This window comes from Bactrocera tryoni, chromosome 3, assembly GCF_016617805.1.
Source record: "Bactrocera tryoni isolate S06 chromosome 3, CSIRO_BtryS06_freeze2, whole genome shotgun sequence".
Taxonomy (NCBI): domain Eukaryota; kingdom Metazoa; phylum Arthropoda; class Insecta; order Diptera; family Tephritidae; genus Bactrocera; species Bactrocera tryoni.
In genome coordinates this window covers 2,058,083-2,084,768 of record NC_052501.1, presented here as the reverse complement: position 1 = coordinate 2,084,768, position 26,686 = coordinate 2,058,083, and the positions used below count along the sequence as shown (strand labels likewise).

General features: G+C 36.0%; 6 protein-coding genes across 12 annotated transcripts in view; 3 read left to right on the top strand and 3 right to left on the bottom strand.

Moving 5' to 3' along the window:
* The window catches only part of LOC120771075, a 48,935-nt gene extending 34,016 nt beyond the window's left edge, over positions 1 to 14,919 (bottom strand). For 3 of the 4 annotated variants that reach the window (XM_040098889.1, XM_040098892.1, XM_040098893.1), the window contains exon 1: positions 1,162 to 2,221. The gene's annotated coding sequence lies outside the window, so the exon portion shown is untranslated. Of the gene's footprint in view, positions 1 to 1,161; positions 2,222 to 14,495 lie in introns of those variants that run through there. The other variant, XM_040098890.1, reaches the window with a different exon arrangement.
* On the bottom strand, positions 8,976 to 10,565 carry LOC120771078 (adenylyltransferase and sulfurtransferase MOCS3-2). The gene has a single exon (XM_040098898.1). It carries the CDS (start codon positions 10,462 to 10,464, stop codon positions 9,100 to 9,102), a length of 1,365 nt encoding a protein of 454 aa, XP_039954832.1. The 5' UTR covers positions 10,465 to 10,565; the 3' UTR covers positions 8,976 to 9,099.
* Positions 11,168 to 14,529, top strand: LOC120771076 (mitotic spindle assembly checkpoint protein MAD1). Its single transcript, XM_040098895.1, has 9 exons — positions 11,168 to 11,291; positions 11,351 to 11,481; positions 11,549 to 11,896; positions 11,956 to 12,150; positions 12,205 to 12,594; positions 12,665 to 12,821; positions 12,878 to 13,275; positions 13,339 to 13,592; positions 13,662 to 14,529. The coding sequence occupies exons 1-9, from the start codon at positions 11,168 to 11,170 to the stop codon at positions 13,870 to 13,872; spliced, it is 2,208 nt and encodes a 735-aa protein (XP_039954829.1). The 3' UTR covers positions 13,873 to 14,529.
* Positions 14,920 to 15,050: 131 nt separating the features above from the next.
* Positions 15,051 to 18,942, top strand: LOC120771079 (SAP30-binding protein). The gene is made up of 4 exons (XM_040098899.1): positions 15,051 to 15,130; positions 17,801 to 17,911; positions 17,980 to 18,701; positions 18,763 to 18,942. The coding sequence occupies exons 2-4, from the start codon at positions 17,807 to 17,809 to the stop codon at positions 18,890 to 18,892; spliced, it is 957 nt and encodes a 318-aa protein (XP_039954833.1). The 5' UTR covers positions 15,051 to 15,130; positions 17,801 to 17,806; the 3' UTR covers positions 18,893 to 18,942.
* LOC120771077 (conserved oligomeric Golgi complex subunit 6) lies at positions 15,057 to 17,516 on the bottom strand. 2 transcript variants are annotated; one of them, XM_040098897.1, is made up of 6 exons: positions 17,397 to 17,516; positions 17,216 to 17,329; positions 16,523 to 17,154; positions 16,237 to 16,457; positions 16,017 to 16,177; positions 15,057 to 15,953 (listed from the first exon to the last, which is right to left on the bottom strand). In XM_040098897.1, exons 2-6 carry the CDS (start codon positions 17,303 to 17,305, stop codon positions 15,171 to 15,173), a joined length of 1,887 nt encoding a protein of 628 aa, XP_039954831.1. In that variant the 5' UTR covers positions 17,306 to 17,329; positions 17,397 to 17,516; the 3' UTR covers positions 15,057 to 15,170. The 2 variants fall into 2 exon arrangements, with proteins under 2 accessions (XP_039954831.1, XP_039954830.1); XM_040098896.1 differs by lacking the exon at positions 17,397 to 17,516 and having other exon boundaries at positions 17,216 to 17,382.
* A 523-nt stretch (positions 18,943 to 19,465) lies between the features above and the next one.
* The window catches only part of LOC120770954 (serine/threonine-protein kinase N), a 64,916-nt gene continuing 57,695 nt past the window's right edge, over positions 19,466 to 26,686 (top strand). Inside the window, exons 1-2 of one of the 3 annotated variants that reach the window (XM_040098675.1) lie at positions 19,466 to 19,614; positions 20,846 to 21,001. In XM_040098675.1, the coding sequence (XP_039954609.1) occupies positions 20,981 to 21,001 (21 nt within the window). In that variant the 5' untranslated portion in view covers positions 19,466 to 19,614; positions 20,846 to 20,980. Of the gene's footprint in view, positions 19,686 to 20,845; positions 21,002 to 26,686 lie in introns of all 3 variants that reach the window. The other 2 variants (XM_040098674.1, XM_040098673.1) reach the window with 2 other exon arrangements.

The window sequence follows — 26,686 nt, the reverse complement described above, 5'->3', positions numbered from 1 at the left end:
CTTGGATATAAAATGTTAAACTTAGCTCTTCTTTACTTATTAATTATAAAGTAAGTTTCCATTGTATTTAAGTTTGAATTCTGTCAGTCTTAATAACGTAAAAGAACAAATTTTCAGGAAATTCTGCGTCTTCTCTTTACTTACTCAAGCAAGTGTCACCGTAGACGGATCTCTGGTTTCTTTCATTTGTTAATTCCAAGAAGTCGCCAAATCGCTTTACTGCAAGCGCCTACCAATATGCTTATGTATGATTTACGCTTTTACATAAGCACCAGAACATAGGCAAACCACCAAGTATAGACACACACGCTGCGAACGGTATGCAAATATTTTGTTAACCGTAAAACCAATAAAAAAATAAAATGCCAAAGCGTAAATGTGAGCCGACAAAACAAGAGAGAGAGGCCAACGGTTTCTAACGCTCTTAAAAGAGACATCGATTCCGAGAAATTTTACTTTTAAATTTTTGGTGTTTTTGTGGTGTTTCTATCGTTGATTTGATTTTCTACATTTTCTCAAGCTGTTTAACTAATAACTGTATCCTCTCGGTGGCAGTGCCTCCAGCTTCATCACCCGAAAGCCCCCCACTTGTGTAAGTGTGTGTGTGTGTGTGTGTGTTTGTGTTGCCTGTCCGCGCATTCAAATGCTTGCCACCTTTTTTGAGGTTGTTGCTATTTCCTCGCCATCATTTTTCCTGTTGTCATTGCTACTTTACGTGCGTTTGCACTTGTTGGCCGTATCTTGTTGTTATTGTTAGCCAAAATGTAGGTGCTCGTTATGGTGTATATGTATGTATGTCTGTAGACAGGCACAAAAACAACGGAAAGACGCAGCGAAACGAAAGAAAAATGCGTAAAAGTAGCAAATCTACGCTGCTTCAACAAAAGGAGCCGCGCGAATAACGGTCTCAAAGAAACAAGTGCCGAGTACGTGTGCGTACGCACAGCTCGTCCGGTGCTGAAGCACGTTCTGCTACAAATGGGATTGTGCCAGCAGTTAGGCCTCCAGCCCACGCTCAAGGTGAGGCGCCTACATGCACTCACCCACACTCCCCTCAACTTGTATATGAGCAGTTAGAAAGTTTAGAACAGCAAAAGCATCTATTTGATAGACACACATATATGCATACACGCATACATGTATATATACATACATACGTACATGTGTTCGTGTTTTATATCGGCACCGTCAGTGCGACTCCTGCTGCTGCCCCTTTGCAGTGGCCGTCGTTCGCCTTTTCTTCGTTCCTATCTTCGGCTTCTAATGCTATTAGTGGCGCTGGAGCTGCTGCTGCGGCTGTTCTGTCGGTTACTGCAGCTACTGAGGGTCGTTGTTGGCGGTTGTCGATTGTCTGTTGTCAGTTGCTGTTAGTCCTAACGGCGTGTGCCTCTGCGTGACTGTTTGTGAGTGTGGCTGGGTGCGCACACTATCGCAAAGCGCGACAGGTTCACACTGTGAAGGTATTCGTTTTGCACAATTTTAACGCTGATGCTGCCACAATGTCGCTGCGTGTGCGTGTCGTTGAGGCTTTAAGTATTTATGCCGGCACCGCGCGTGTACTGGGTATTAAGGCCCGTGCTGGGATACTTCAGTCAGTTGTTGTCAGTTTGGCTGTGTGTCACGCTGGCGCTGATTGCTGGCATGGAATTTCAGCAGGCTATCTGGACTTCTATTTGCATGGGCTTTTGTTTGTTTGACTGTGTGTGCGCGTCGGTGCGTGTTATCCTGCCGGGCGTTTTCGTTTGAGGGAGGATGCCAATTTTTATTACTTAAACACATAAATATGAAGACAAATACTAGCACTCCTGCAAATGCTGCCAAAGTTTACTTCGGTTCAAAGTTATTTCTTTATCAATTAAAATTTTTTTTTTAAAGTCTTCGGAACACAAAATACTTATACACCTGTGGCAGCCATGCTAAAGCACAGAACCAACATTATTTTTACTTGAAAATCGTTAATTACTTTTTACAATTATTTGATCGTTCCCCTTTTATGATTTATGCTTCTCTGTGTGTTTCCGTTTTTATATTTCTTTTTACAAGTTCGGTTGATGTTGGCTGCTTGTTTGCTTTTCCATACACAAAGTGTGGTATTTTTAGCTCGAAAGGTTTTGCTTACTTTTCGTGTAATCATACGCACGCAGACGCTTTCCTGCGCCCTTTTCCGAGATGTATGGAAATATACTTTTAATTTGGTCGCAGCGTTTGTTTAATTTGCGGTCCAAATTTCTTGGAATTTCTTTCAATTAATAAATACTGATATCTCAAAATTAATTTCTCAGCTGCATGCAAACATATATGTATATATGTATGTATATGTGTTTATATGTTGTTACAATTATAAATAGCTTATAAATATTTTAATTATTATCATAAATTATTGTCGTCGTTACAACTCAGCTACTTTTTACTTATTTATATTAAACTTGTTTTATTTAAAGTTTTGTTTTTAATATAAATTGACTTTTTTATTTTATATGCTCCAAGCTGCTTGTCGAAACTCACATCCAATTTATTTCACTTGCAAAATCCACAAAACATTCACTGTCGTTTCACTATTCAATATTCAGTCTCGCACATTAATTGCCTTCCAGTGCGTATTAGTTTCGAACGGAAACTAATGCCAAACAGTTTTGAAATTTACGTTTAGAAATTAATTATTTAAAAAGGTTCCTTTTTATTTCGTTCCACTTGACGTTCCAAAAGCATTGCCGCCAATTCCGTGAGCCCTGGCACTAGTTCAAAACTTTCCAAATCTGCTGCCATGATTCAACACACATACGCACGCACGCACACTCCCAGTAGTATGTGTTTCACACCCTTCGCAAAGCCCTCATATAATAGAGACATGCTGAAGTTATTAACTTCAATTGGAATTAGCGTAGCTCATCAGCGACTCGAAACTGTGTTGCAGTTGTGTTTCCATTACGTTTTTGCTACACGCTAATTACAACTGTTATTTTTACGTTCTAATAGTAACGGTAGTATTTATAGTATTCGTAGTAATACTACCACAGCAAAAAGATTCAATAAAAGGGTTTCTTTTTCAGCAAAAGCAAGAAGCTACAGCTATAGATGCTGCTTTAAGACGCGAACGAGCCGTGCACGTGTTTGGCTACGACATCTACGACAACCGCCTACGCACTGCAACTGATTTTACGTTGTCGTTGTAGTTTTTACCATTTACAGTTGCCTGGATAGAACAATCGTTGCTCATTTGTCCTGCAAGCTGCTGCTATCAGTTGCTTTCATCACCCGCGTTTAACATTGCTGTGGTGAATTTCTACACAGCTGATGGCTCTTAGCTATTTCCATTCTCTCCGTGTGCTCTCTTACATGACCGGCGTGTGCTTATAGGTGTGTATGCACAAGAATCATGAGTTGGTAGGAAAACTTCCTGGTTAAGAACTAATGTAATTTCATGAGCTTTTGGATCATATTAAAATTGAGTTTTACCATTTCGACATCCCACTTCACTTCAATTCAGCACATTCTATTACAATGCATTACACAAACTGGTTCTTTTCGGCTAATACCGATTAAGCGGTGTCTACATACTTCAATTAAGGGGGGAGCCTGCCTTAGAGGCTTAAAAAATTCGATTTCTTTGAAGAGTTTTTTGGGAGGGAAAGAACTAATTGATTAAAGCGAAATTTCTAGGGTTTATAGTTTTATATTTAAACATCATACAAAAATTTTGGATACGAAATCTTTGATATTCTGCCTTTTGGAAGCAATTGCCCGAAGCATCTAGCATGTGCATTTGTCGGACGGCGGGCAGGATGCAGGTCGCAATTACTGTCGGAAACAAAAAATTCAAAGAGATTCATATTTTTTAATAATTTATCCTTTAGGTAAACTAAAAAAAAATCCAAAAAATAGTGTAAAATTTTAAAAATTAAAAAACAGAATTTTTTGACCAAAAAAATTTTACTTTATGTTGTTAAAAAATATGTTCAAACTTGACTTTTCTTAGTCTTTTTTGGTTTAAATAGAAGATAATTTGATGCCAAATATAATAAACTTTGCCCCAATTTCATACGAAGTTTAGTTTTTTTCTATCCTGCCCGCCAATTAAGAAAAATCGTAAAAATTAAAAACTGAGAAAACGTGCGTCAAAGTTTTCGCTTTCTGCCCGAGCGCTCATATATCTGCTAGACGCAAAAAAAAATAAATAAATTCGGAGAAGTTGAAAAAAAGTAACAGCGGTTCAAAAATGAGTGAAAATAATGAAGAAATTCCCTATATTTTTTTTTTGTATAAAAAAGGGAAGAATGCCGGGCAAGCCACCAATGAAATTTGTAAAGTTTATGGAGACGATGCTGTATCAGTTCATCTAGCACAACAGTGGTTCGCTCGCTTCCGTTCTAAAAATTTTGATGTAAAAGATGCAAACTGCTCTGGTCGACCTATCGCTGAAAAAGTCGATCAAATTATAGAAAGGATTGACCTGGACCAGGAACTTAACACTCAACCGTTTTGGACCATTTAAAAAAGGCTGGCTACAAAAAGAATCTCGATGTTTGACTGAATTAACATCTGCGATTTTTTGCTGAAACGAAATGAAATCGACCCATTTCTGAAGCAAATGGTAATAGGAGCCGAAGAGTGGATCAAATACGACAATAATGTGCGAAAAAGATCATGGGCGAAGCGTGGTCGCAAAGCCAGGATTGACGCCCCGAAAGGTTATGCTGAGTGTTTGGTGGGATTGGAAAGGAATTATCCACTGTGGGCTGCTGCAGCCTGACCGACCGATGAGATTGATATAAGCAATCGAAAAAACGATCAGAACTGATCTACAGAAATGGCTTCGTCTTCCATCAGGACAACGCTAGACCACACACACATCTTTGATGACTCGGCAAAAACTGGGAGAGCTTGGCTGGGAAGTTTTGATGCATCTACCATATAGCCCTCACCTTGAAAGAACGGAATACCATTTGTTTCGTCAATGCAGAACACCCTTAATTGAGTAAAGTTGGCTTCAAGGGAAGCCTGTGAAAATTACTTGTCGCAGTTTTTCGCCGAGAAACCAGAAAAGTTTTACACTGATGGAATAATGGCTCTAGCGGAAAAATGGCAAAAAGTGGTCGACCAAAATGGTACATATTTTTTTTTAAAGTTCATTATAAATTAAAAAAAAAATAAATTGAAGTTTGATTAGAAACACGAAACGACTTTTTCGACTATATTTTATAGGTAACAGCTCAGTTGAACCTCAACGCGACTTTGCTGGGTTAAGTTACATTTATATGCATATCTGTTCATAAATAAAAAATCAATTATATTGAACCCGCAAGCAAGCCTGGGAGACCGAGAGAGTAAGAGAGTACAATGCAAGTAAAGAAGTTAACTCCGCTGTAAACTTTTTATTCACCTCGCGCTCTTGAAGTGAAAGCGAAAGGTTCGGCGGTTCGGTTGTTGTTGTGCCCGCGCATATTGTTTGTTTTGACTATATTTCGTATGCCAGCCCGAGCATATACAAATGTCTATACATACTTACGTATGTTAGTTGGTGTACGCCAGACAGGTGACAGTAAATACCGTTACAGCTGCTCAGGCTATGCCAATGATCTATTACAGACGCTACTTAACTGCCGAGGCTGGTGCTGGTAACTCACGGCAACCGAGCCGAATGGCGTGAAAATGTCCGAAATGTGTCGTTACAAAATCGCAGGCGGTGAATACGCAGAGACTCGGCAACAAGCCAGATTCATGCCACGCACCACTGTGGCCCGATTAGCAATGCGATGGCCAGAGGCAGCTACAAGTTGCAAGTTTATTGCCAAGCACTGACAATAAGTTTTTAGTATATATTTGCAACTGTATATACACACATAAGTGTTGATGTGTTTGTGTGTGTGCGGATAGTGTTGGCGGCGGAACAACAACACTTTTAACACATTGCTGTATGTGCGAGCCCCCGTGCGAGTGTGTGTGTGTGCTTGTGGGAGCTCTTGCATGGCGATAGCAGCAGCAACAGCAGACACTGTCACAACAGTGACAATAACAATAACGTCGTCTTCAGTCAGCAGCTGGTCATAATATACACTTGCCACACATGCACGTACATGCTAGGCTCCAGGCGCTTGGTGTCATTGTTGCTACTTTTTCTGGGCTATGAGCAAACACATCCGCTTTCACGTTTGCTCTGCTTGCCCAATATTCTACCATTTCATTTTTTATTGCTTGAAACTCTTTTAAGGCGCACATCGCACACTACTTGCCTTATGCATAGTTTGACAAATGTAAGTGTGCTGGTATGAGATGCTCGCTCTATGTATGCAAAAATGGTTTGCAGACATGTCCCTCGTAAATATGTATGTATATTTACCTATATTAAATGAGAAAATCAAAGGTAAGCACGCATTTAGATGCTGATTTTTGCACTCTATGCTCGTGGTCCGCATGCAGTCCGTGGAAGACGTGCAATTAGTGGCTTGAGGTTTCTTCTTTTGTGATCTCCGTTATTAAAAACAAGAAAAGAACCGAAGCTATAATATCTTCCTAATATAGAAAAGATTCCATAAAAGAACTTCATGTTAATTGGTTAGTTTGTATGCCACAATGGTCCGTTCTGAAAAATTTCGTCGGAGATTACAGCCTTAAACAATAAACCGTGCCAGCTGCTATAGTGTTCGATCAGGAAAATTTCTTTGGAGATTGTATTATTGTCTTGTATATCTTTCCATGCCAAATTTGGTAAAGATATTTCGTTAAATGAAAAAGTTTTCCATACAAGGGCTTAATTCCGATCGTTTAGTTTGTATGGCAGCTACATATATGCTACAGCGTTCCGATATCTACGGTTCCGACAAATGAGCAGCTTCTTATAGAGATGTGCAAAATTTCAGATCAATATCTTAAAAACTGAGAGCCTAGTTCGAGCATATAGAGACAGACTGACAGACGTTAACTTGATCATATAGTATGTATATATTTTCTACGGTTTCCGATTTTTTTTTCTGCATGTTATTATTATGGCAAACTTAAAACACACTGTTCAATGGTGCAACCAGGCGTATGAGGAACGAAATAGAACAGCTCAGGTGACTCATACGATATGACGACCTAAACACCAGATGACGATGTTTTCTTTCGGTATACATATATCAAGTATCAACTATGTACATACATACATATACATATGTATATATTCAAAACTGTTTGGCTCTGAAGATAGTGTCAAATGCAAATGGAAGTTGTGTGGTTGGAAAGCGATCATACAAAAAATATTTTCCTATAATTTTAACATTTACTTAAGTTCAAATTGGAACCTAATAATGAATCGTTACAGGCGCCTGGTTTGGGTAGCAAGCCATATATTAAGCCCCTTTTAGTGTTTCTTATATAATTTATAAATTTTACCTTATTTTCGAAAAAATTAGAGTTTTTCATCACAAAAAAAATTAGATTACAAAAAAAAAACAGCGTGTGTGTGGAAATTCAGCTAACTTTCATTAAGATATCCTGTTTTATATCCCCAAGTCATAGAAATAATATTTCTGGATGAATATTTTATTTTTAGTGTCGTATCATGTTCTTATAAGCGAAATACTCTCACACAAATTTATAGAAGTATATCTACCTACTAACTAGCATATTCGGTATAAAGACAACGAATAATAATATAAATAAATATAATCTGGATAAGGGATTACATCCGAGCCTAAATTGATTTAAAAAAAATATAATTATGTTGAAAGTGGGCTGTATTCAATTATAATTTCATTAAAGTGTTCAAAACAGCAGAATAAATGTTGTAATTATTGTTCTTTTTTTGGTTTTTTTTTTGTTTTGAAAATAAACTTTTGTTAAAAATAAATTAACTTACAATTTCAAAACCAATATACATATACCTATGTACGATAAATATTCTCAGTTTAAGCTCTGTTCTATTGTTGTTTTTTATAGCCACTTATCAGCACAATGCTAACGGATTTCATTTGAAGAATTAAATCTCTGCGCTTAAGACCAAGGAACTTTTCACTAAAACTGTTAATTGCTTAAATGAAACTTCCACTAGTTGACTGCGAGAATAATTCACTTGTCTTGCCAAAAACATAATGAAGTTGAGACGTGGTTGATTGAACGGCAATAGTCCTGGCAAGTACGTTCACACATATACATTCAATATACATTCATATACTTATGTATGTATGATGAGTAATGGAAATGAAGGAACATACGAAAATGTAAACAAAGGCATATTTTTTGGTATTGTTTTGATTTTGTGCCAAACGGTGATCCAAGGCGATTCACTTTATTCCAAAAAAATGGAGTATTCTGCTTAAGTAAGCTACAATAAGAGAAGAAAACCTAAGTTAAACAATAAAAATACCGTTAGAATGGTTGCTGGGAAATTACGATTAGTTTCTGCAAGTCAACAAAATTCATAATCGCACCACACACATTCGCATGTGCTTACAAAAGCAAACTAAATCACTCAACTTAAGCGTATTCCCACTCATAATCCACTGTGTTTGTAAGTTGATAATTTGCTGCCCCCAAAAGCATTTGTTTATGTTCAGGACTTATTAGCACGCAAATTGTTTGAGTAACTTCATTAACAACTACTCATAGTTTATGGAATTGAGAATTGCCAACTAATGGTAATAAGCTAACACTGCAGAATGACTTAATGGGGATTTCCTAAAATTGATATTATGCAACTATGTAGTCTCAACTTTCGCTGTAATAAAAGGAAGTTTACGCTTACATCCACAGGAGAGCTATATGTATGTATACATATGTGTATATTATATATGTATACATACATATGTATATACATGTATAGTATCATAGAGAGCATTTATTTTGGTCTTTGCTTCTCTATTAGGCATCGCTAAATGTAATGCGACTCACAACATTTATACAAAAGCCAACAGAGGTACATACATATATAGGGGGGCAAAAACTAAGTGTTCTTTTATTATTGACTTTTTGTGCAAAATAATGAACATATTTATATGTTTTTATTTTTCCATAACAACAAATATTTATTATAATATCTCAAACATTCACGCCACCATTTTATGTTTAAAGATGTAAAAATAACAAGAATAGTATACATGTACAATATGCTTAATAATAGTATTAATATATTGGAAAGTCTTTATCCACTTTGTAATGCCAAGCGTAAAGGCCACCAATAAGATCACGTATCGCATGAGATGGAAACTTGTTGCACATGTGTTGAACGGCTATTTGAGAGTCGTTTCCTCTTCGGCAAAGCACAACTATCGGCAACTTTTCGTCAGCTAATTCATTAGCAAATCGTTCTATAAATTTATTGTTTAATATTTCCTTTAGAGGCACATTAACAGACGATGGCAAACGACAGATCTCAAACTCGTTTTGTGGTCTCACGTCAATTAGAAGATGAGGTTGCGATCGCATATCGATATACTGAAACACATCTATACGTTCTTGTGATGGAATCAGTTGAAGCGGTTGATCATCGTCAGAAGCGTGCATGCTGCAGAACTGTTCATAGTCGATTAGTTGGGTAATCATTGGATTCTCTGAGCATACCTTGCAATCTTTACTTCTGCCACGTAACTTTATATTTCTAAATATACCATTCATACCATCGAAAATCAGTAGTTTTCCGGCAAATGTTTCACCCACACCAGTGGCAACTTTAATTGCTTCTAACGCCTGCATAGAACCAATTACTCCAGTAATAGCACCCATTACACCACCGTCTCCGCAGTTTGTTACGGCATGTGGAGGAGGTGGCACTGGAAAGAGACATCTGTAGCAGGGGCATGTATCTCCATAATGGTAAACAGTTAACTGGCCATCGAATTGCAAAGCACTGCCTGACACCAGGGGCTTATTTAAAAGTACGCATGCATCGTTTAGCAAGTAGCGTGTTACAACATTATCTGTACAATCCAAAATCACATCATACTGCTTAATAATATCTAGCGCGACTCTGCTGTCCAACATAAGTTTGTGCAAATCTATTTGGCAATTGGGATTAATTTGCTCCAAAGCACGTTTAGCTGATTCTACTTTCGGTAAACCAATTGTACGCTCTGTGTGTAAAGTTTGTCTATGCAAATTGGTCCGATCAACTGTATCGTAATCAACTAAGCCCAAGCGACCACTTCCCGCAGCAATGAGGTACTGCGCAGCTGGACAGCCTAGTCCGCCCATTCCTACAATAAGAAATGACGAGTTTATCAGCGTTGTTTGTGCAGTAACGCCAAAACCAGGGAGTATCAGTTGGCGGCTGTAACGCTCTATTTCATCATTAGTTAAGTCGTTAATTCTAGGTGTGAAAACACTATCAGCCAGTTCATCGCTTGCCGCATTACCTGCCGCATCTGCACGTTGGGCGGCCTGCAAATCTTCAAGTTGGCGTGTTTTGTCTGCCAATTTTAGACGGAGACTCCGAATCTCCTCACTTAAGTTTGCTAATTCCTTTGCAGCATTCTCCGAATCAGCTGCCATTTTATATTATAAGTATTATTTAAAAATTTTCACAAGCACATGACCAAAACTTTACTATTTATTAGGCAAACCGAGCAAAATGATTTGTTAACTCAGAAAACGTAAATATAATAAATGATATCAGAGAACGTAAATTATGATATACATATGTACATACGTTCTCTGCTAGAGCAATAATGTTGCCATATTTTCGTTTTCTTGAAGTTACAGAAACTATTTCGTAAAATTACTTTTGGTAATTTAATATTGAATTTTAAGTTTTATTATTTAACTATGATATTAAAGAAATAAAATCAAAATTGCTTTAAATTAACCTTAATGGTTCAAGCTACATAAAATTTGTAAGCAGAAAATTTCAAATTTACGTTCTCTGTGTATTCCTAACAGAGAACGTATATACGTTCTCTGGACATATGTCAAAACAGCAAACACAAATGTCAACATAAAAGAAACGTCATTTTACTACACAAACGAATAGACATTTAACAAAAGCAAAAGAGTAAAGCGGCTTGTCTAAAATTTGTGAATAGTTTTGGTGTTTTGTTCAATTTATTGCGATAGTTTTCAAGAATCAAAGAATAATAAAATACGTTCATATACTTTTTCAATTTATACAAAACATAAATACAAGTGATCGTAAAAGTGTACTATATAAAAAAAAAAAGCTTCTGCGGATAGCGTGAATTAAGCCGCAGTTGCCAAAATGGAGAACCTTAAGTCAAATTTTGATAAAATAATGGAAAAATTCAATGATAGTATAACCCATTCAGCGCCAAAAAAACTTAGTTTCGAATATCTAACTGATTCCTTTAATGATTCTGGTACTTGTGAGTAAAACTATATACTTTAAATTTTTGAGATATATTTATAAAAGAGTTCATTACAGTACCCAAGAAACGACGCCACGAAAACTCCAATATCAGTTGTGACGATAGCAATGCCTCTGTAAGCAGCATTCCACCAAGCCCTTGGGAAACACGTAGAATTAAAGCTGATCTAATTGAAGCCAAGTCGCGAGTAAGAATGTTTACCGCCTTTTATAAGTTCTTTATAATTCGAATTATTTTATTTAAATTTTCAATAGATTTCTAAGTTAAAGACAGAAATTGAGCGGCAACACAAACTGAGGGCCGAAGTAGAAACGCTTTATGAGAGTAAAGTAACAGAGTTGAAGAAACAGTGTGACTTCTCTGCTAATAAAGTTCAGGACGTCGAGAAGCACTTGCAAGTTGTGCGCAAACGTGAACAAGGCGCCAAACAAGAGCTTTTGCGAACTCAGCGAGAACTAACACAGCTTAAACATCGATATGAGGAAGAATTGCATAAACTTCAACGAGATAAATTAGAAATTGAAGATCACTCACGGCAAATGCAAAATAGCATGGAGAATGAATTAAGCGAATACCGCCGACATACAGATAAACTAGAAATGGTAAATATTATACTTACCATATTCAACCAAAATAACAAAAAAAAAATATTTATTTTTAGGAGTTGCAATTATTAACCGATGAAATGACGAATTTAAAAAGCGTACTCAACGAGTACAAACAACATTCATCGTCTTACGAAACACTCAAAATCGAACATGAAAAAGAACAGCAAGAATTGGAAGTGGCCAACTCACGTATTAAAGAACTGGAGTACCAAATAGCGTCTTATGAAGATTGGAAAGAAATAACAAAGGTAATAATAACAAAATGTTAATTTCAAATTATTATTAACATTTTTTTACGTTAGAAATCACAAACCCGTTTACTGAGCATACCAGACATGGATAAAGAACTGGAACGTTTACGCACAAATAACAAAAATCTACAGGAATTGCTTGGTAACAAACTGTTATTAGAGGAGCAAGTGCATGATTTAAAGAGTCGTTTAGCACGTGAGGAGGGTGGCCGCAATGAAGCCGTGGCTCTCCAAGTAAAACTCTCACATATGGAACAAGAACTCAAAGACTGGATCAAAGTTGCACAGGACCATTGTCTGCCTAACATGTTGGTCAGCCCGATGGCTCTGCGATCACGAATTGAGCAGTTACTACAAAACGACATAATAATGATAAGCGAAAAACGAAACACGCAATCTGAAACCAAGTCCATTAAATCTGATTTGTTGGATTATAAACAGGTACATAAGGCGTGGTTTTATAACTTCCCATTCTAAAGATCTACCATCTCAACGAATTGTATACTTTTAGAAATGTGAAATATATGTTAAGAACATAGAAGAACTCAACGTGGCGCTGAAAAGGCATAAAAATTTCAAGGAACGCATACAGCGCAAACTGTTTTTGGTTTCTAAAGAACGTGATTGTTACAAACAACTGCTGGAAAATTTCGAAAAGGATCTCACATGTAAGAACCATATTCCATATACCAAATACAAAATTAAATGTATTAAAATTTTCCAGTCTCCAACGCCAATCATGCAGTAGATAGTGCTAATGGCGATGTACAATTGCGGTCAAGATTAGATATGCTAGAAAAGACTTTGGTAGGCTACAAAGACATGTGCAGTAATTTGGAAAAAGAGTTGACCAACGCAAAACAACTACCCGTTGCCGATCAGTCTATTGAAAATGTCATCAGTACTGAAACCTATGAACATATAAAAAAAGAATTGGACACGATGAGATTAGAAAATGAGCGTTTGCGACGCCGTAAAGAGGAATTGGAATTAGAACTGGAACATCGTTGCTTGAAAGGTGACTTCAATGTAGGCAAATTCAAAGTGGTGCACTTGGCACAAAACCCCGCTGCCGAGGCATACGAAAACTCCAATAATTTAATTGAAAAGTTACAGGCAGAGGTAAATAAAAATAGTTTTTCATTATTATTTACTCTTAGATTAATACTTACAAATAAAATTCAGATCGAACGCTTAAAGCGGCGTAATAAAAAATTAGAGGAAGACAATGAAGTCACACAGGCGCGTATGAATGAGACAACAAACATGACCATTAATATCAAAGAAATGAATCAATTGCGCGCCGAACTTGAAGCTACCAATTCTAAAATGAAGAAAATGAAGGAGTGCTACAAGTCCGCAAGTATGGAATTTCGGGAAGTCTGTTATTTACTCTTTGGCTATCGAGTTGACAGATTAGGACTAAACACAAACTACAAGTGAGTGACTTTAATGTGAAACTTTATGTTTGATTCTGATTTATTTTATATATTTTTTTTTCAATTCAGGCTATCGAGTATGTATGCAGAAAGCCCTGATGATTATCTCAACTTCCGCTTGAATGAATCGAATAATGCTTTAGACATGCTCGAGACTCCCTATTCAATTACCCTAAAACCATTCATAGAGAGCCAATTAGTGGGAAATAAATCCTTACCGGCATTTTTGAGTGCTTTAACACTCGAACTATTCCAACGATCCACCATGACCATGTCGTAATGCGCTTGCCATTGAACTGCCATCAAAAAAATGTTATCAACTCGCGCAACATTTCACACGGAGGAGCCCAAGTTACAAGGAGTCAAACATCAATAATCCAATATAATTTACATACATACGTACAGACATTTATATATATAATTATTTTTCGGCAATTTATTTTTGCTATGTAATGCATCTTACGTGTATTTAATAATAATTTGTTTGGCTAAAGCAAAGCTAGATGCTTGTGTGCAAACGTGATATTTGGTTCTCAAAACGAATCATTAAGGTGGTTTATCTCCGTAAGATAGTCTAACTTTACTGTTTTTGCTTCAACTATTAGTGAACTTCAACACACAAACACAGCGCGAACTGACTCGAGAGGTTTAAATAATTTCCTAGGCAAGCACACAACATTCTGAATTTCACTTGGGGCGCCTATAAACAATCAAAAATCACACTTCCTCTTTTTATCGCGCAAAACAACATTTCAGTTAACATATAAAAAAAAAACTGTTTAAAAATAGATATTTGCACGTCATCAGCAGTCAAAAAATAAGAAGCTGTGTGTACATACTTCAAATATAAAGAATTCTTAAAAAAAACATTGTTTGCTTAGACACTGCATGTTTTTTACTTACACAAGATCATTAAAATTCAATTAGGTTTGCGCAATCAGTCTCTTATTATACATTTTTGAGGAGCGGAAAAACAACACAAATTCTTCTAGCTTAATGTTTATCTTCTTTTCTGCAATGATAAGAACGTGTCGCGAATGCGAAGAATTTTATCGAGCACGTTATGGACCGGCGGCGGCTAACAAAGTAACAATTATACTAATAGTTAAGGGACGGCCACACACAGCCTCTTTATTTCGACAGCACTTTTGCATTCGCCTTCGTTTCGTCATCCGATTCTTATTTGCGCCATTGTTGTCCCCACTAGCTCAAAGGAAAATCACAATAACAAAGCGACAATAAAAGAAATTGAGTTGACTCAATCTTAGGCGACCGACATGAAGGCGTGTGCCAATTACAAACGATTTACATACGTACTTGTTTTTATATACATATGTACGTACGTGAATGAGTATAACTAATCTACATTTGTATGTTTATACTCTTGCATGGCTGCACATACATATGTATATGAGCTAGTAATTTACTTTGAATAACTGCAATGTCAAAGTAAACACAGGAAGATTAAGCCGTTGTATTCAGTAAAACTCTGAATTCAAAAGTATTACCTAGTTTTTTATATTAATATTGTTCAAGCGGTAAATATATTTAATAATTAAGCGGTACTCTAGAAATACACTAAACAGCCAATATCTTACCAACCTGATCGGGAGTTTTACTAAAAACAGCATCTGGGTTCTCAAACCCATTGGCTGGATCATGAACGCGATCGTAAATTTGCTTGTATATGGCAACGATTACATTGAAAGCTCGCTTGCGTACTGTATTGCGATGCGCACTGGACATTAGCAACTGCACTTGCGGCAGAAGCAGCATCTCTGGCATTTCCAAAAAAGCATCCATTTTGTTCATGAATATTTTCAAAAGATTTGCCTCAATCTTAGTTTGATTATTCTGTAGTATGGTGTAGATGGGCCCCAGATTTAAATTCGCTACCAGGGATGATGCTTGTTCCGAAATTAGTGTGTCAATTTGAGCATCTGATTGTGCCTGCAGGCGCTCTACACGCTCGTCCATGTATTCATAAACTGCGAGCGAACTTTGCATGTGATAGAGACAATTTAATAGGTATACAGCCATGTCGATTGTGGGTAAGTGTGACGCAGACTCTTGCACGGATTGCAACAAAGGATCGATCACGCAGGATACAATCTTAGTAATATCAGTTTGCCGACCGTCCACCATGGTTGCTACCGATAGTATTTCTTTGAGCATATTTAGTAGCCGGCCCACACTCATTGGTGGTATCAAATCTCGCTGCGGTGGTTCAATGCCCAAGCTGGCGCTAGCTGGTCTTTGTAAGATGCTACGAACTTGATTGGAGAGCGAATTCAAATATATCTCTTCACTAGACTTTTGCAAATCAATTAGCGTTTGTTCGAGTGTTCCACCTTTAACGACCTAAACGAACGTTAAAAAATGGTAATACTAAAAACGAAAAAAAATATGTGTCATGGAATTAACCTGTTTGATAATTTGCTGGTAAAATCGTAGCAGGTTGGAAATCGCAAACAAAACAATGGTGTCCTTTTCTGATGTCAGTATTGTTTCTACACGCACCTTTAAGGGGTGGCATACACCATCGGCTATGTAGGCTAGTGCGGTCTGCGTTTGTTCCGATAAATCTGCAGTTAATGGGAAAAATCATTTCATTTTATACAGGTTATTGCACGATTGTCACTACCATTTTTATCACACTTTTTTAGGAGCAGCGATAAATTTTCTTTCTCGTTCGGTATCGCCTGATGCAACCAGGCAAACATGTCGCCTATATAACGTTTTGGATCATGGGCATGTAATTCAATAGGCTTTAGATTGCCGTTTGCGCCACCTTCGGTCAAAGCTTCGATAAATAGCCGAACCAGTACGGCCCGTCGAACAATAGCGTATTCATCAACTACATATCTGAAGGCAAAAAATAAGTATAATTTTAGTATTATTACCTCTTTAAAAATGTTTACTATGTATACTTGAAAAGAACTGGTCGATCTTGAAGTCTGCTCATAGCCTCAACGACCAAAGAGCCGATTTCATTATTTTCCAAGTTTCGGCAGTGATTCTGTGTCCATCGATATAATCGTTCAAAGGCGCCCTCTTGATGTAATGTCATCTCTTCCATAATTTCTAAAGCAGCTGTTTGATAGCCACATTGCATTAGTACGCGGCAATCGGCGTGAATGCTTTGTACGCGATTGAGGACAGTGAAAAATTCAGGAACGATTTGTGCATCTTTTGTGGTGCCATATAAGATTTGATGTTCTGGCACAGTTAGTTGGAAGCGCGCTAGAAAAGCTTCTGCTATTTGTTGGTCCACTTGTAGATGTTCACGTTCAGTTTGCAACGAATTAGTTTGACTAATCAAGTCATGTGTTAACGCTTTAGAAGATTCCAAATTGCATTTCATAGTCTGTACTGATTTAGCCATAGCGTCTAAGTCTTCGCATACTGTGTCAAGGGTATTTTTTACTTCCCGAAAAGCTTGGAGAAAACTCTCATTTATGCCAACAGTGCGACGCTCGATTTCACTGCGAAGATTTCTCCTATTTTGTAAAGTGTTTTCAACGAAGAAATTAGAGAGATTACACAAAGCATCCAATGTATCCTTTTGACGAAAATTTATACATATAATTGTTTGCGAAGATAGCAAATGCTAACTTATTTACCTTATCGGTTTCCAACCTTGTTTCAAGTATTTTATTTACACGTTTTTGTATTCTATCCTCATTTTGGGCATCTTCAGTAGAGGTAATCATTATTCACGATATAATTTTATTTTCCTTGAAAAATTAAGAAGAAAAATATTTAGTTAAGAAATGCAACGTCAATAAAGTTTTCCACGGATACCTCTTATAACAGCTGTTACTGATGTTGACTTTTAATTGTGTACATACACACATTCAAACATATTCTGATACGACATATCTCACCCTAAATATAATTTAGTACCCAGAAAATATGTATACACATGAATATTATGATTTAATTATTATTATCGACATATGATTTAGGAGTTACTCAAAAAATTTACGTAAACAGATTGAACTATACTTTTCACTGTGAAGTTGTTTTCTTAAATTTAAACATTTTCTTGCTCCGTATAAAAACGTCATAAAGAGTGTTGTTCAGTGAGACTAAAGGGGTTGTTCAGAACAAGGCGCGACAGCTGATTTTTTGACAGCTTCGTTAGAAAACAAACTTTTTCAACCTATAATATCAGTAATATAATTTAATTTTAATTTCATTAAAAGTTAAAAATGAGCAAAGCTTTACAAAGCCTAACTGCACAGTACACAGATTCTGAAAATGAGGGTGAAGTGGAGGAAGAAAGCCCAGATTCATCAAATTCGCAAGCATCTCAGGTAAACCGCGAAACTCGCTCTATATAAAATTTGTGTATATTTTTTTCGTAATTTTTCACATCTTATAGGTTATTATTCCAAAACAACCCAGTCCAAAGGAAGAAAAAATAATAATAGAAAAGTTGCCTAATCAGAAAGAAAATAAACGCAGGAAACGCAAGAAGTCGGTGCGGCGATTAGTTAGTTATCAGGATGACACAGTAATATCGGATGATGATGATGAAGAGGAAAGTACATCATCAGAATCAAGTAATCCCTCAGAAGAAGAAGGTGAAAACGATGAAACTAGCTCGCATAGTAATGCACAAACATCAAGAGATACCACAAACAGTGTACAAATGGAAGTTGACGAAAATAATGATTTGGCCAATGACACAAAATCACCAAAAAAAGTTGACAAAATGAGTAAATATGCCCACTATGGGTTTTCATTACCTCCAGAGCCCAAAGGAAAGCCTTCAGTTGAATTAGTTGATAAAATAAAGCATTTATATGACAAGATGGAAACAACCAATATGGACATGAATCGCGTTATACAGGGGCGCAAGGAATTTCGTAATCCGAGCATATATGAAAAACTGATACAATATTGCGACATAAATGAGTTTGGCACCAATTATCCACCTGAAATTTATGATCCATTACAATGGGGTCCAGAAAGTTACTATGAGGAATTGGCTCGTATTCAAAAAAATGGAATGCTCAAACGACAAAAGGAACGTAAGGACACAGATAAAATAGAACAAGCGACGGCGTTAGCTCGTAAAGTCGAAGAAGAAGCTAAGAGACGGTAAATATATTATCAGAAATTAGCCGCAATTATGTTAATGACATGATTAATTGATTTTTAGAAAATCAAAGTGGGATCAACCAGCAGCATCCGTTAAACCTATTCCGCCAACACTAACCACCACAGTTACCGGAACCAAAGGTACGGTAATATCGGCTTTTGGTTCTCTACCGAAGAAACCCGCAGTTTAAAATAAAATAATAAAAATTAATATTCAGTAAATAAAACTTTATAAATCTTAAACTTTTTAAAATATTTCTAAACTTATTTTGCGAATTTTTACTACGGAAAGGGACAATTTCTCGATAAAAGTCATTTGTTATTTGTATTTTGAAACAATTAAATTATTTATTTAAATAAATCTTTTTCTACTTTACAACTCAGGGTTAATATAAAATAAGCACCTCTTCAATTCGCTGCATTGAAAGGAGGCTGCCATTACTTCATTAAATTATTAATTATTTCCTGTTCATAAAACCCTACAAATCCTCTTATATAGGTCATTCTTCATAACCTTATTGATAACGCAATTAAGATTTTTAAGGAAAACGATATATTTCAGGTGTCCAGCATAATTATTTGTTTAATCAAATAATGAATTTATCACATAATTGCAGCTGACATGTTTTCCAATTTGAAAAAAGTGGTAACAATGAGATAATTAGTTTGTTGGCAGCACTGCATGCCTTCGTTTGCGGCGAAACAAAGCGAGAATAATTTGGTTGTCGGTTGTTGAGCTGCTTTGCTTAATATTTTCTTTTCTATTTAAAATTTATTATTTTTGATTGGATTTAGTAAAGTTTTCGCGTTTAATTTTATACAATTTTACACGGTTGCTCGTGCTTTGTAGTTTGTTTCAACTAAACAAATTGCATTTATCAAATACAATCGTAAAAAAAGTTCGGATACAAATGTGAGGTGAAATAATTGCAAAGTGAAAAGAATTTGCCATTACGGGTTTTGAAAGGAGGCTGGGGTGTGCAAGTAAAATAAAAAATTTAATATTCTGGTAGTCTATAAATTTATAGGCTGTAATTTGCATCTAAAATAGGGATACATTTACTGTCAGTACTGCACGAAGCCTGGATGAATGTATGGTCATTAAAATTGTGTGAAACTTGCAATAACTTAAATGTACCATTTATGCATTCAATTCAATATCTATTTTTTGGTGCGAAGTTTATAACTTGTGAAAACCACACACTGCAGGTGTCTTGTTATAACAGTGTTCAAAAGGTAATTCTAAATTGCACATGCTTTCAATACCTGCCAATAAACATATGTACATAGATAATAAACAAAAATAAAATGTGTAAGATGTTTACATCGTGTTGCTTCGATTTTAACAAATGTTTAGAGTAGTATATTTGGTAGAAATTAAATCTTGAGTATTAATAATAAAAATAATTACAAATGAATTTACCGTTACATGCACTTTTTACAATTGCACCAAAGTTTTCTATTTAGCTATTTGTTTTTTCAATTTCTTAATAAAGTCGTGCATTGGATATCCAATGTTGTATACATATATATGGAAACATTTATATATGTATATGTATATATTACTTAAACGCTTATCCCATTGGCCATTGAACATACATGCTTCATCTCTTATTGCAATGGTCTTTATTGCCATCGCATAGCATATTTCATCATTTCAATTAAAACCTCAGTCAAATGCAATTTGCATCAATTACCGAAACTCGCATTTGCAGTTGTATCACTAGATACCTTGACGAAGACTATATGTTAGTATGCTGTTAAATTAAAATGAATAAAACAAATCTTAAACTATTTTTTTTTATATAAACATGCATATTTTGTAATTTCAAATTGAAATATAATAATTTGAAAAAATATTTTGTTTTAATTTCAGCTTCTTACCGGGCCTGTGAAAGAAACGTATAAACTAGTCAATGTGTTTTAAATGAAAATTTAATGATTGTGAAATTCCGCAATCGCTTACTATTTTGTCTTAACCCTAAAATATCATAATCATGAACGTTAAATAAATTATAAATATTGACAGCTATTAATAAATAATTAACGAATTGAATAAGTTTTCGGTGTCCGTAAAATTAATAATTTTGATATCTGAAAGTGCATAACAGTTTATTAATCTTACTTAATCTTTTGTTTCGCAGTTTATATAAACAGTGTTCTCATTGCTTTAGTGTTGCAAGTTGTAGCAAATTTCAACACTTAAAAAAGAAAGAAAGCATATAATACAGATAATCCACTAAGCAACGTTTTCACATCATTCGAAGTCGATTGATATCATGGCGGATTCATATTATCAGGTAAGAAAGTGAATAAAGAGAGTTAAGTTATTTACTTAATTTCCTTACATATTTAATTTGTAAAGATAACACAGACACTATCAACAGTTTTGTTTCTCCATCCATAATACCAACCCTATCAGATACGGACCGGGTTATGTTGATTTTCTTTGCCGTCTTACCGATTACGATGTATACATCCATACATATGTATGTATGTATGTACTTATGTACGCATACGTATATTGCTTATTAGCGTTTTTGCACCTTTGTTCTTAAGGGGGGAGCCTGCTTTAGAGGCTTCAAAAAATCGATTTTTTTGGGAGGGAAAGAAATAATTTTTTGGATAACAAATCTTTGATATTCTGCTTTGGGAAGCAATTACCCGATGCATCTCGCATGTTCATTTGTCGAATGGCGGGCAGGATGCAGGTCGCAATTTCTATCGGAAACAAAAAATTCAAAGAGATTCATATTTTTTAATAATTTATCCTTTAGGTAAACTAAAATTCCAAAAAATAGGGTAAAATTTTAAAAATTAAAAAAAGTTTTTTTGACCAAAAAAATTTTACTTTATGTTGTTAAAAAATATGTTCAAACTTGACTTTTCTTAATCTTTTTTAGTTTAAATAGAAGATAATTTATTGCCTAATATAATCAACTTTGCCCAAAATTCATATTGAAATATGGAAACATACTCGAAAATATATGAGTTGTGTGCGTATTTTTATAGCGAATTGAAATTTTTGCAATTAACTTTAAAAATTCGTTTATATCAATTTTATTCAAATAGCGTAGGAAAATGCTGATTGTAAATATTTTGTTTTTGCTCTTGGATTAGCAATTTAAAACCACCATGAAATATTGTTGAGTTGACAAACCCAGGCCGGATAAAATTCCTAATTCGTTGAATTAACTTTCAAGGCAAGGGTTCTTTAAAATTTCATATTGATACACGTTTTTAAATTGCTTCCTAATCTTTTAATAAACGGATATCAATAAATATAAATCTTATAAATAAAAAATATTATTGTTTGATAGTCTGCTATGAGAATTTCGCAGCTTCAAAATTTGTCAGTAATTGTCTGCTCTGGATTTCTAATTTGTATTATATAAAAAAGAAGTTAGTCGATTAAATATTTTCAATTCCTTTAGGTCAACAGCCAATATGTTAAGCTCATTTCATTTGCTCATCAGATGTATGTACATATGTATATACATACATATACACTTACAATCAAATTCAAATCGTTTTATCCCTGTGATTACTTGATAACATTCGCCAACACGCGAAAGCAAAGCAGTCAATGAAAGTTTTTGAAAAATTTCGCAGAATTCCGTAAAAATCTTCCACAATTTCAATTTAGCGATTATTAAAACCAGTTTTTAATTTTTTATCAAGAATGATAATGACCGAGAGTAGGTTGGCCGATTGTTGCTGCTGAGTAAGAGAGCTGCTGCTTGTTCTTCCTTTTTTGTTTGCATGCTGAGCACTTTAGCCGCGACAAGAGATTTTTTAAGTTTTTGTTTTTCCATGGTTGTTTTTATTTTACTCATTGAATTTTGTTTTACATGTTTCACTTCACTCCGCTGAGGTCTGATCAAAACCGATATTCTTTCAGCGGTCAATGCCTGCCGCGGTGCGACTGTTACTGGCCGGCTGGTTTACCTCGTTTAATGATTTCGGCTTCCAAAATGTACGTGTGTGTATAAGTATGTGATTGGATTTTGCAAATCAGTAGCTCCAGTTGTCATGATCACAGGGGCGTTTGTATACCCTCTACGCATGAGTATATCTCCAGTACTTCTTATTTAGCGACATGCTAAAGGAAAAAAAAAAAAAAACGAACTGAAGCGGTTTCAGTCAATTAGATCAGGTTTTGGTAAATACCCACATTTGTGCGAATGTAGGTATATGTATGTATATGTACATAAATAAGTGTATACTCATCCATATTTGGATTATGGCGAAGTCTTTCCGCTGCTATGGTTACAGGTTTCATACTATGTACTCGTATTCAAACTGTAATGTATAAAAATATTTAGCACATACGGTTGCGGGGTACATCCTCAGTAATCCGGTCTCATTACATGCAAATGCGGGTTCTTGCAACATTGGAAATTGGGACGAAGTCATAAATGTTGGTCGTTGACAAGCAGCAACAAGTTGCAACTTGCTATTTCATTGTGCCGCAATATAATACAGGGTGACTAATTGTTGTTGTCTCTTTTTTTTACTTTTTACAAATTCACTTTAACAGTTTGGTTAAGAAATTTTTGACTTCGGTTTAATTTTGAATTTCGTGACGAATTTCATTGCAGCGGTTCCTAGTTATGAATTAAGCTTTAAGTTGTTACATTTTCAACAAATTGCTTTGAACTGATTAACATTCATACATGCATACACACAGCAGGTGCAATGAAAAATTCCTATAAATAGTTGCTATAGCACCACTTAACCACTTATTGTGTTAACTCTGTGTCACAAAAGCGTTCGCCCCGAAAGTATGTCCATCTGAACAAATTTGACTCAAACTGGTTCAGTTAAACTTCGTGTGTAAAAAAAATCGACAAAAATAGGTTAATACAACCTTTTTTGTTGGACCTCAATACGTCATTTAGTTTTTGTTTATGACGCGAAACGTTTGTCCGTGTTGTTTTAGAGAGTCTACTTTATCGCCTATGCAAGTATTTGAGTAGCACAAGGCATTCAGTGAAGGTCTGAAAGTCATCGCAACTCTCCTTATGTGAGAAACCGACATTGGCATGCTGAGTTGGCTTAAAAGCAGGAGGTTTCCATTAAAATACAGAAAATGTAATTTTATAGTATTTTGTCAGTCCCGGTTATATTTGATCAGGTGGTTAAATAGTTTTATTGCTAAATTGAAATTATTGAACTATATATACTTTTTTAATAATATAGAATAACAATTTGAAAAATCATATTAAAATTCAGATCAACTAAATACATATATAACCAGAACCAGTGTGAATTTTTCAGTGTTTGTGATTTCCTTCCCACCTGTGTTGTCCTCTCTAATTATATATGTAATCGGGTATCTATATCTGTACTGTGTGGTTTCGACAACGTGCAACACAAAATTGCCGCAAAAAGCACCGTTGGAAGCTGCAAGTGATCAGCTTGAATCCTCAGCTGTTGCTTCGTTTTTTGCACTTGCTTGGCAGAGGCAGAATCAAAGCGCAGTCACGGCAAGGCCGGAAAAAAACAAGAGCATCAACAGTGCCGGCTGCGGCAGGGAAAATGGTGATGACAGCGCCAGCAGGGGCGGCCTAATCACCGCAACTATTCGCAATTGTAGGCAGCAAGTTGCAACGCGACGTGCCAAGCAATTAGCTGCAGATGCTCTTTGTGCTTCAGCTTTAAAGAGGCGCCTGCACACATCTGTCTCAAAAGCACTGGTGTTGATGACTTTTAGCCATTCCATTGAAGGCTCGACGAGCGAATATTGACTTTAACGAATGCGAAGAGTTCAAACTCTCCGTTGCACGGAACAAAATTTCCGCACACCAAATACCGAATGCGAATACTTGCTAATCGAAAGATGCCAACATCGCTACATCCACACACACAACTGCACGAATAAGCTTTTAAAATGACTTATGCTTGTATATAACATACATTTGTATATGTATGAGCTAGTGTGTGTTTCCCGCGGTTTTGCTGAGCAGCAGTCAAGTTATTGACCGCGGAAATGTGTTGTCGTTGTTATTGTTGCAATTGCATTTGCCGTTGCAGCGATTCGCGTTGCAACGGTTTGATTGCTACAAATGCAACAAAACATAATGCAATTGCACCGCTTTCATCCAATTCACGCCGATTTTTTCTGTGTTGCCACTTTGCTCCCATTGCTGTTGGCGCATAATTTCTTCATTCAACATGTTGACTTTATCGGTTTGTGTTGTTTGTTACCGTTCGATTGCTTGCTTGCTGCATTGGTCATTGCCACTAGATGATCGCATATCCACATTATTATTTGGACCGTCGTAGATATCATTATAATAATCCAACTTATTCAGTTAGAAAAAAAAGCCTTGAATGTTGTGCAGGTCTAATGACTATTGTTCCTAACTTTGGATTTCTCTCTTATGTACTTTGTTCACAAACCAATCTAAAAAGTTTTAAAGCATGCATTCAGGCGCAATATGAATTTCAAAAATACATATTTTAAATGTCGTTAGGTCGGTATCAATCTTCCAAGAGATTTATATAAAATACTGGTCGAAACCTTTTAATGAACAGCGAAACAATTGACTGACTATTCAAGATATTTTTTAGTACAGACCACAACTGAATAACTCTGATTCGATGACATGTGTTCAAAGGTGAATGGTTATGTCTCCGACCTTTATTGCTTCTTCTCTGCACGGAATCCTACACTCTCCCCCACCAAATCCACAGCGACCATATTTACAAACTGGACGAAGAAGTACAGACTTGACCTCAATATTGCAGTCTAATCCTAAGACTTTAGGTGTAACTTTTGATAGTCTATGCTCATTCACTCCTCATACGACCGCGATTATCGCCAAAGTACAAAGGCGCAACAAAATTCTCAAGTCGCTCGATGGCAGCACATAAGGAAAGGACAAAGAAACGTTGTTGGCAACTTACATGGCAATCGGCCGGCCGGTCCTCAACTACGCCGCAACAATATGGTAGCCTTGATGCAGTGTAACGCAGATAAAGAAGCTTCAGACTTTTCAGAACACTGCACTCCGGACTACAACAGGATACCTCTTGATGTCTCCTATCGAACACCTACATAGTGAGGCCCGTATGCTTCCAGTTAAGGAGTTTAATGCACTCCTCTCCAGGCTGTTCCTGCTAGGATGCTTTAGCAGAAATCTTAGCACGTTTCTTGGGCCTTCCGTAAGATGACGTTGACGACAACTTGGCTAACCCTTACCATCCTAACGGGAACTGGGTACCCGTTAGAATAACAACTACAATTGAATAATTCTGGACCAATATTTGATGTCCCAGATGTTAAAAACACGCAGTCGTCGAAATTCTCCGGCCGGTCGGAATTAACATGCCGATAATGAGAATAAGACTCACCACCTATAATGTGACAGTCGGATCTACATACGTAACCAGAACGAATCCGTCAAAATTCCCCCGAATTTCTTCATGAATGTTTTCTGCCTCTGTAACAACAGCAACAACAAGATCTACCATGATTTGGGTATTTTCAAAGCTTTCCCAATCTCTCTTTGATTACTCATATCATACTTAAGAACTGAACAAAGTAAGTAATATTACGAACTTCTGTTTTCTAATCCTGATTCTTAAGCTATTACTATCTATAAACTGGTCCCTCATAGTCCCTCATGCCCCTCATAGCTAAACACTTTTAAACTTATTCACAAGCTCTGCTGGTTTGGTCTGGTGGAACCAGCAACACTCAGTAGAAAACCTTTAAACTAGCCCAAACTCTACTTTCGGAATGCTCTCTAATGTCTTAGATAAAATAAAATATTTTGGCAGTAAATGAATTAGAAGCTTTTTTGAAGCCGGTTCCAGTCTATTCTGTCTCAGCGATGAAGCCCTACATAGAGATCTTGAAAACTGTCTTTGCATCCGAGTTATTTTGCTCAATATGATGCCGATTACATGAATGAAAATTTTCTATTTGAAAATAATAATAATAATAATAAGTTTCCTCTTTTGTAAGATTTTCTTTT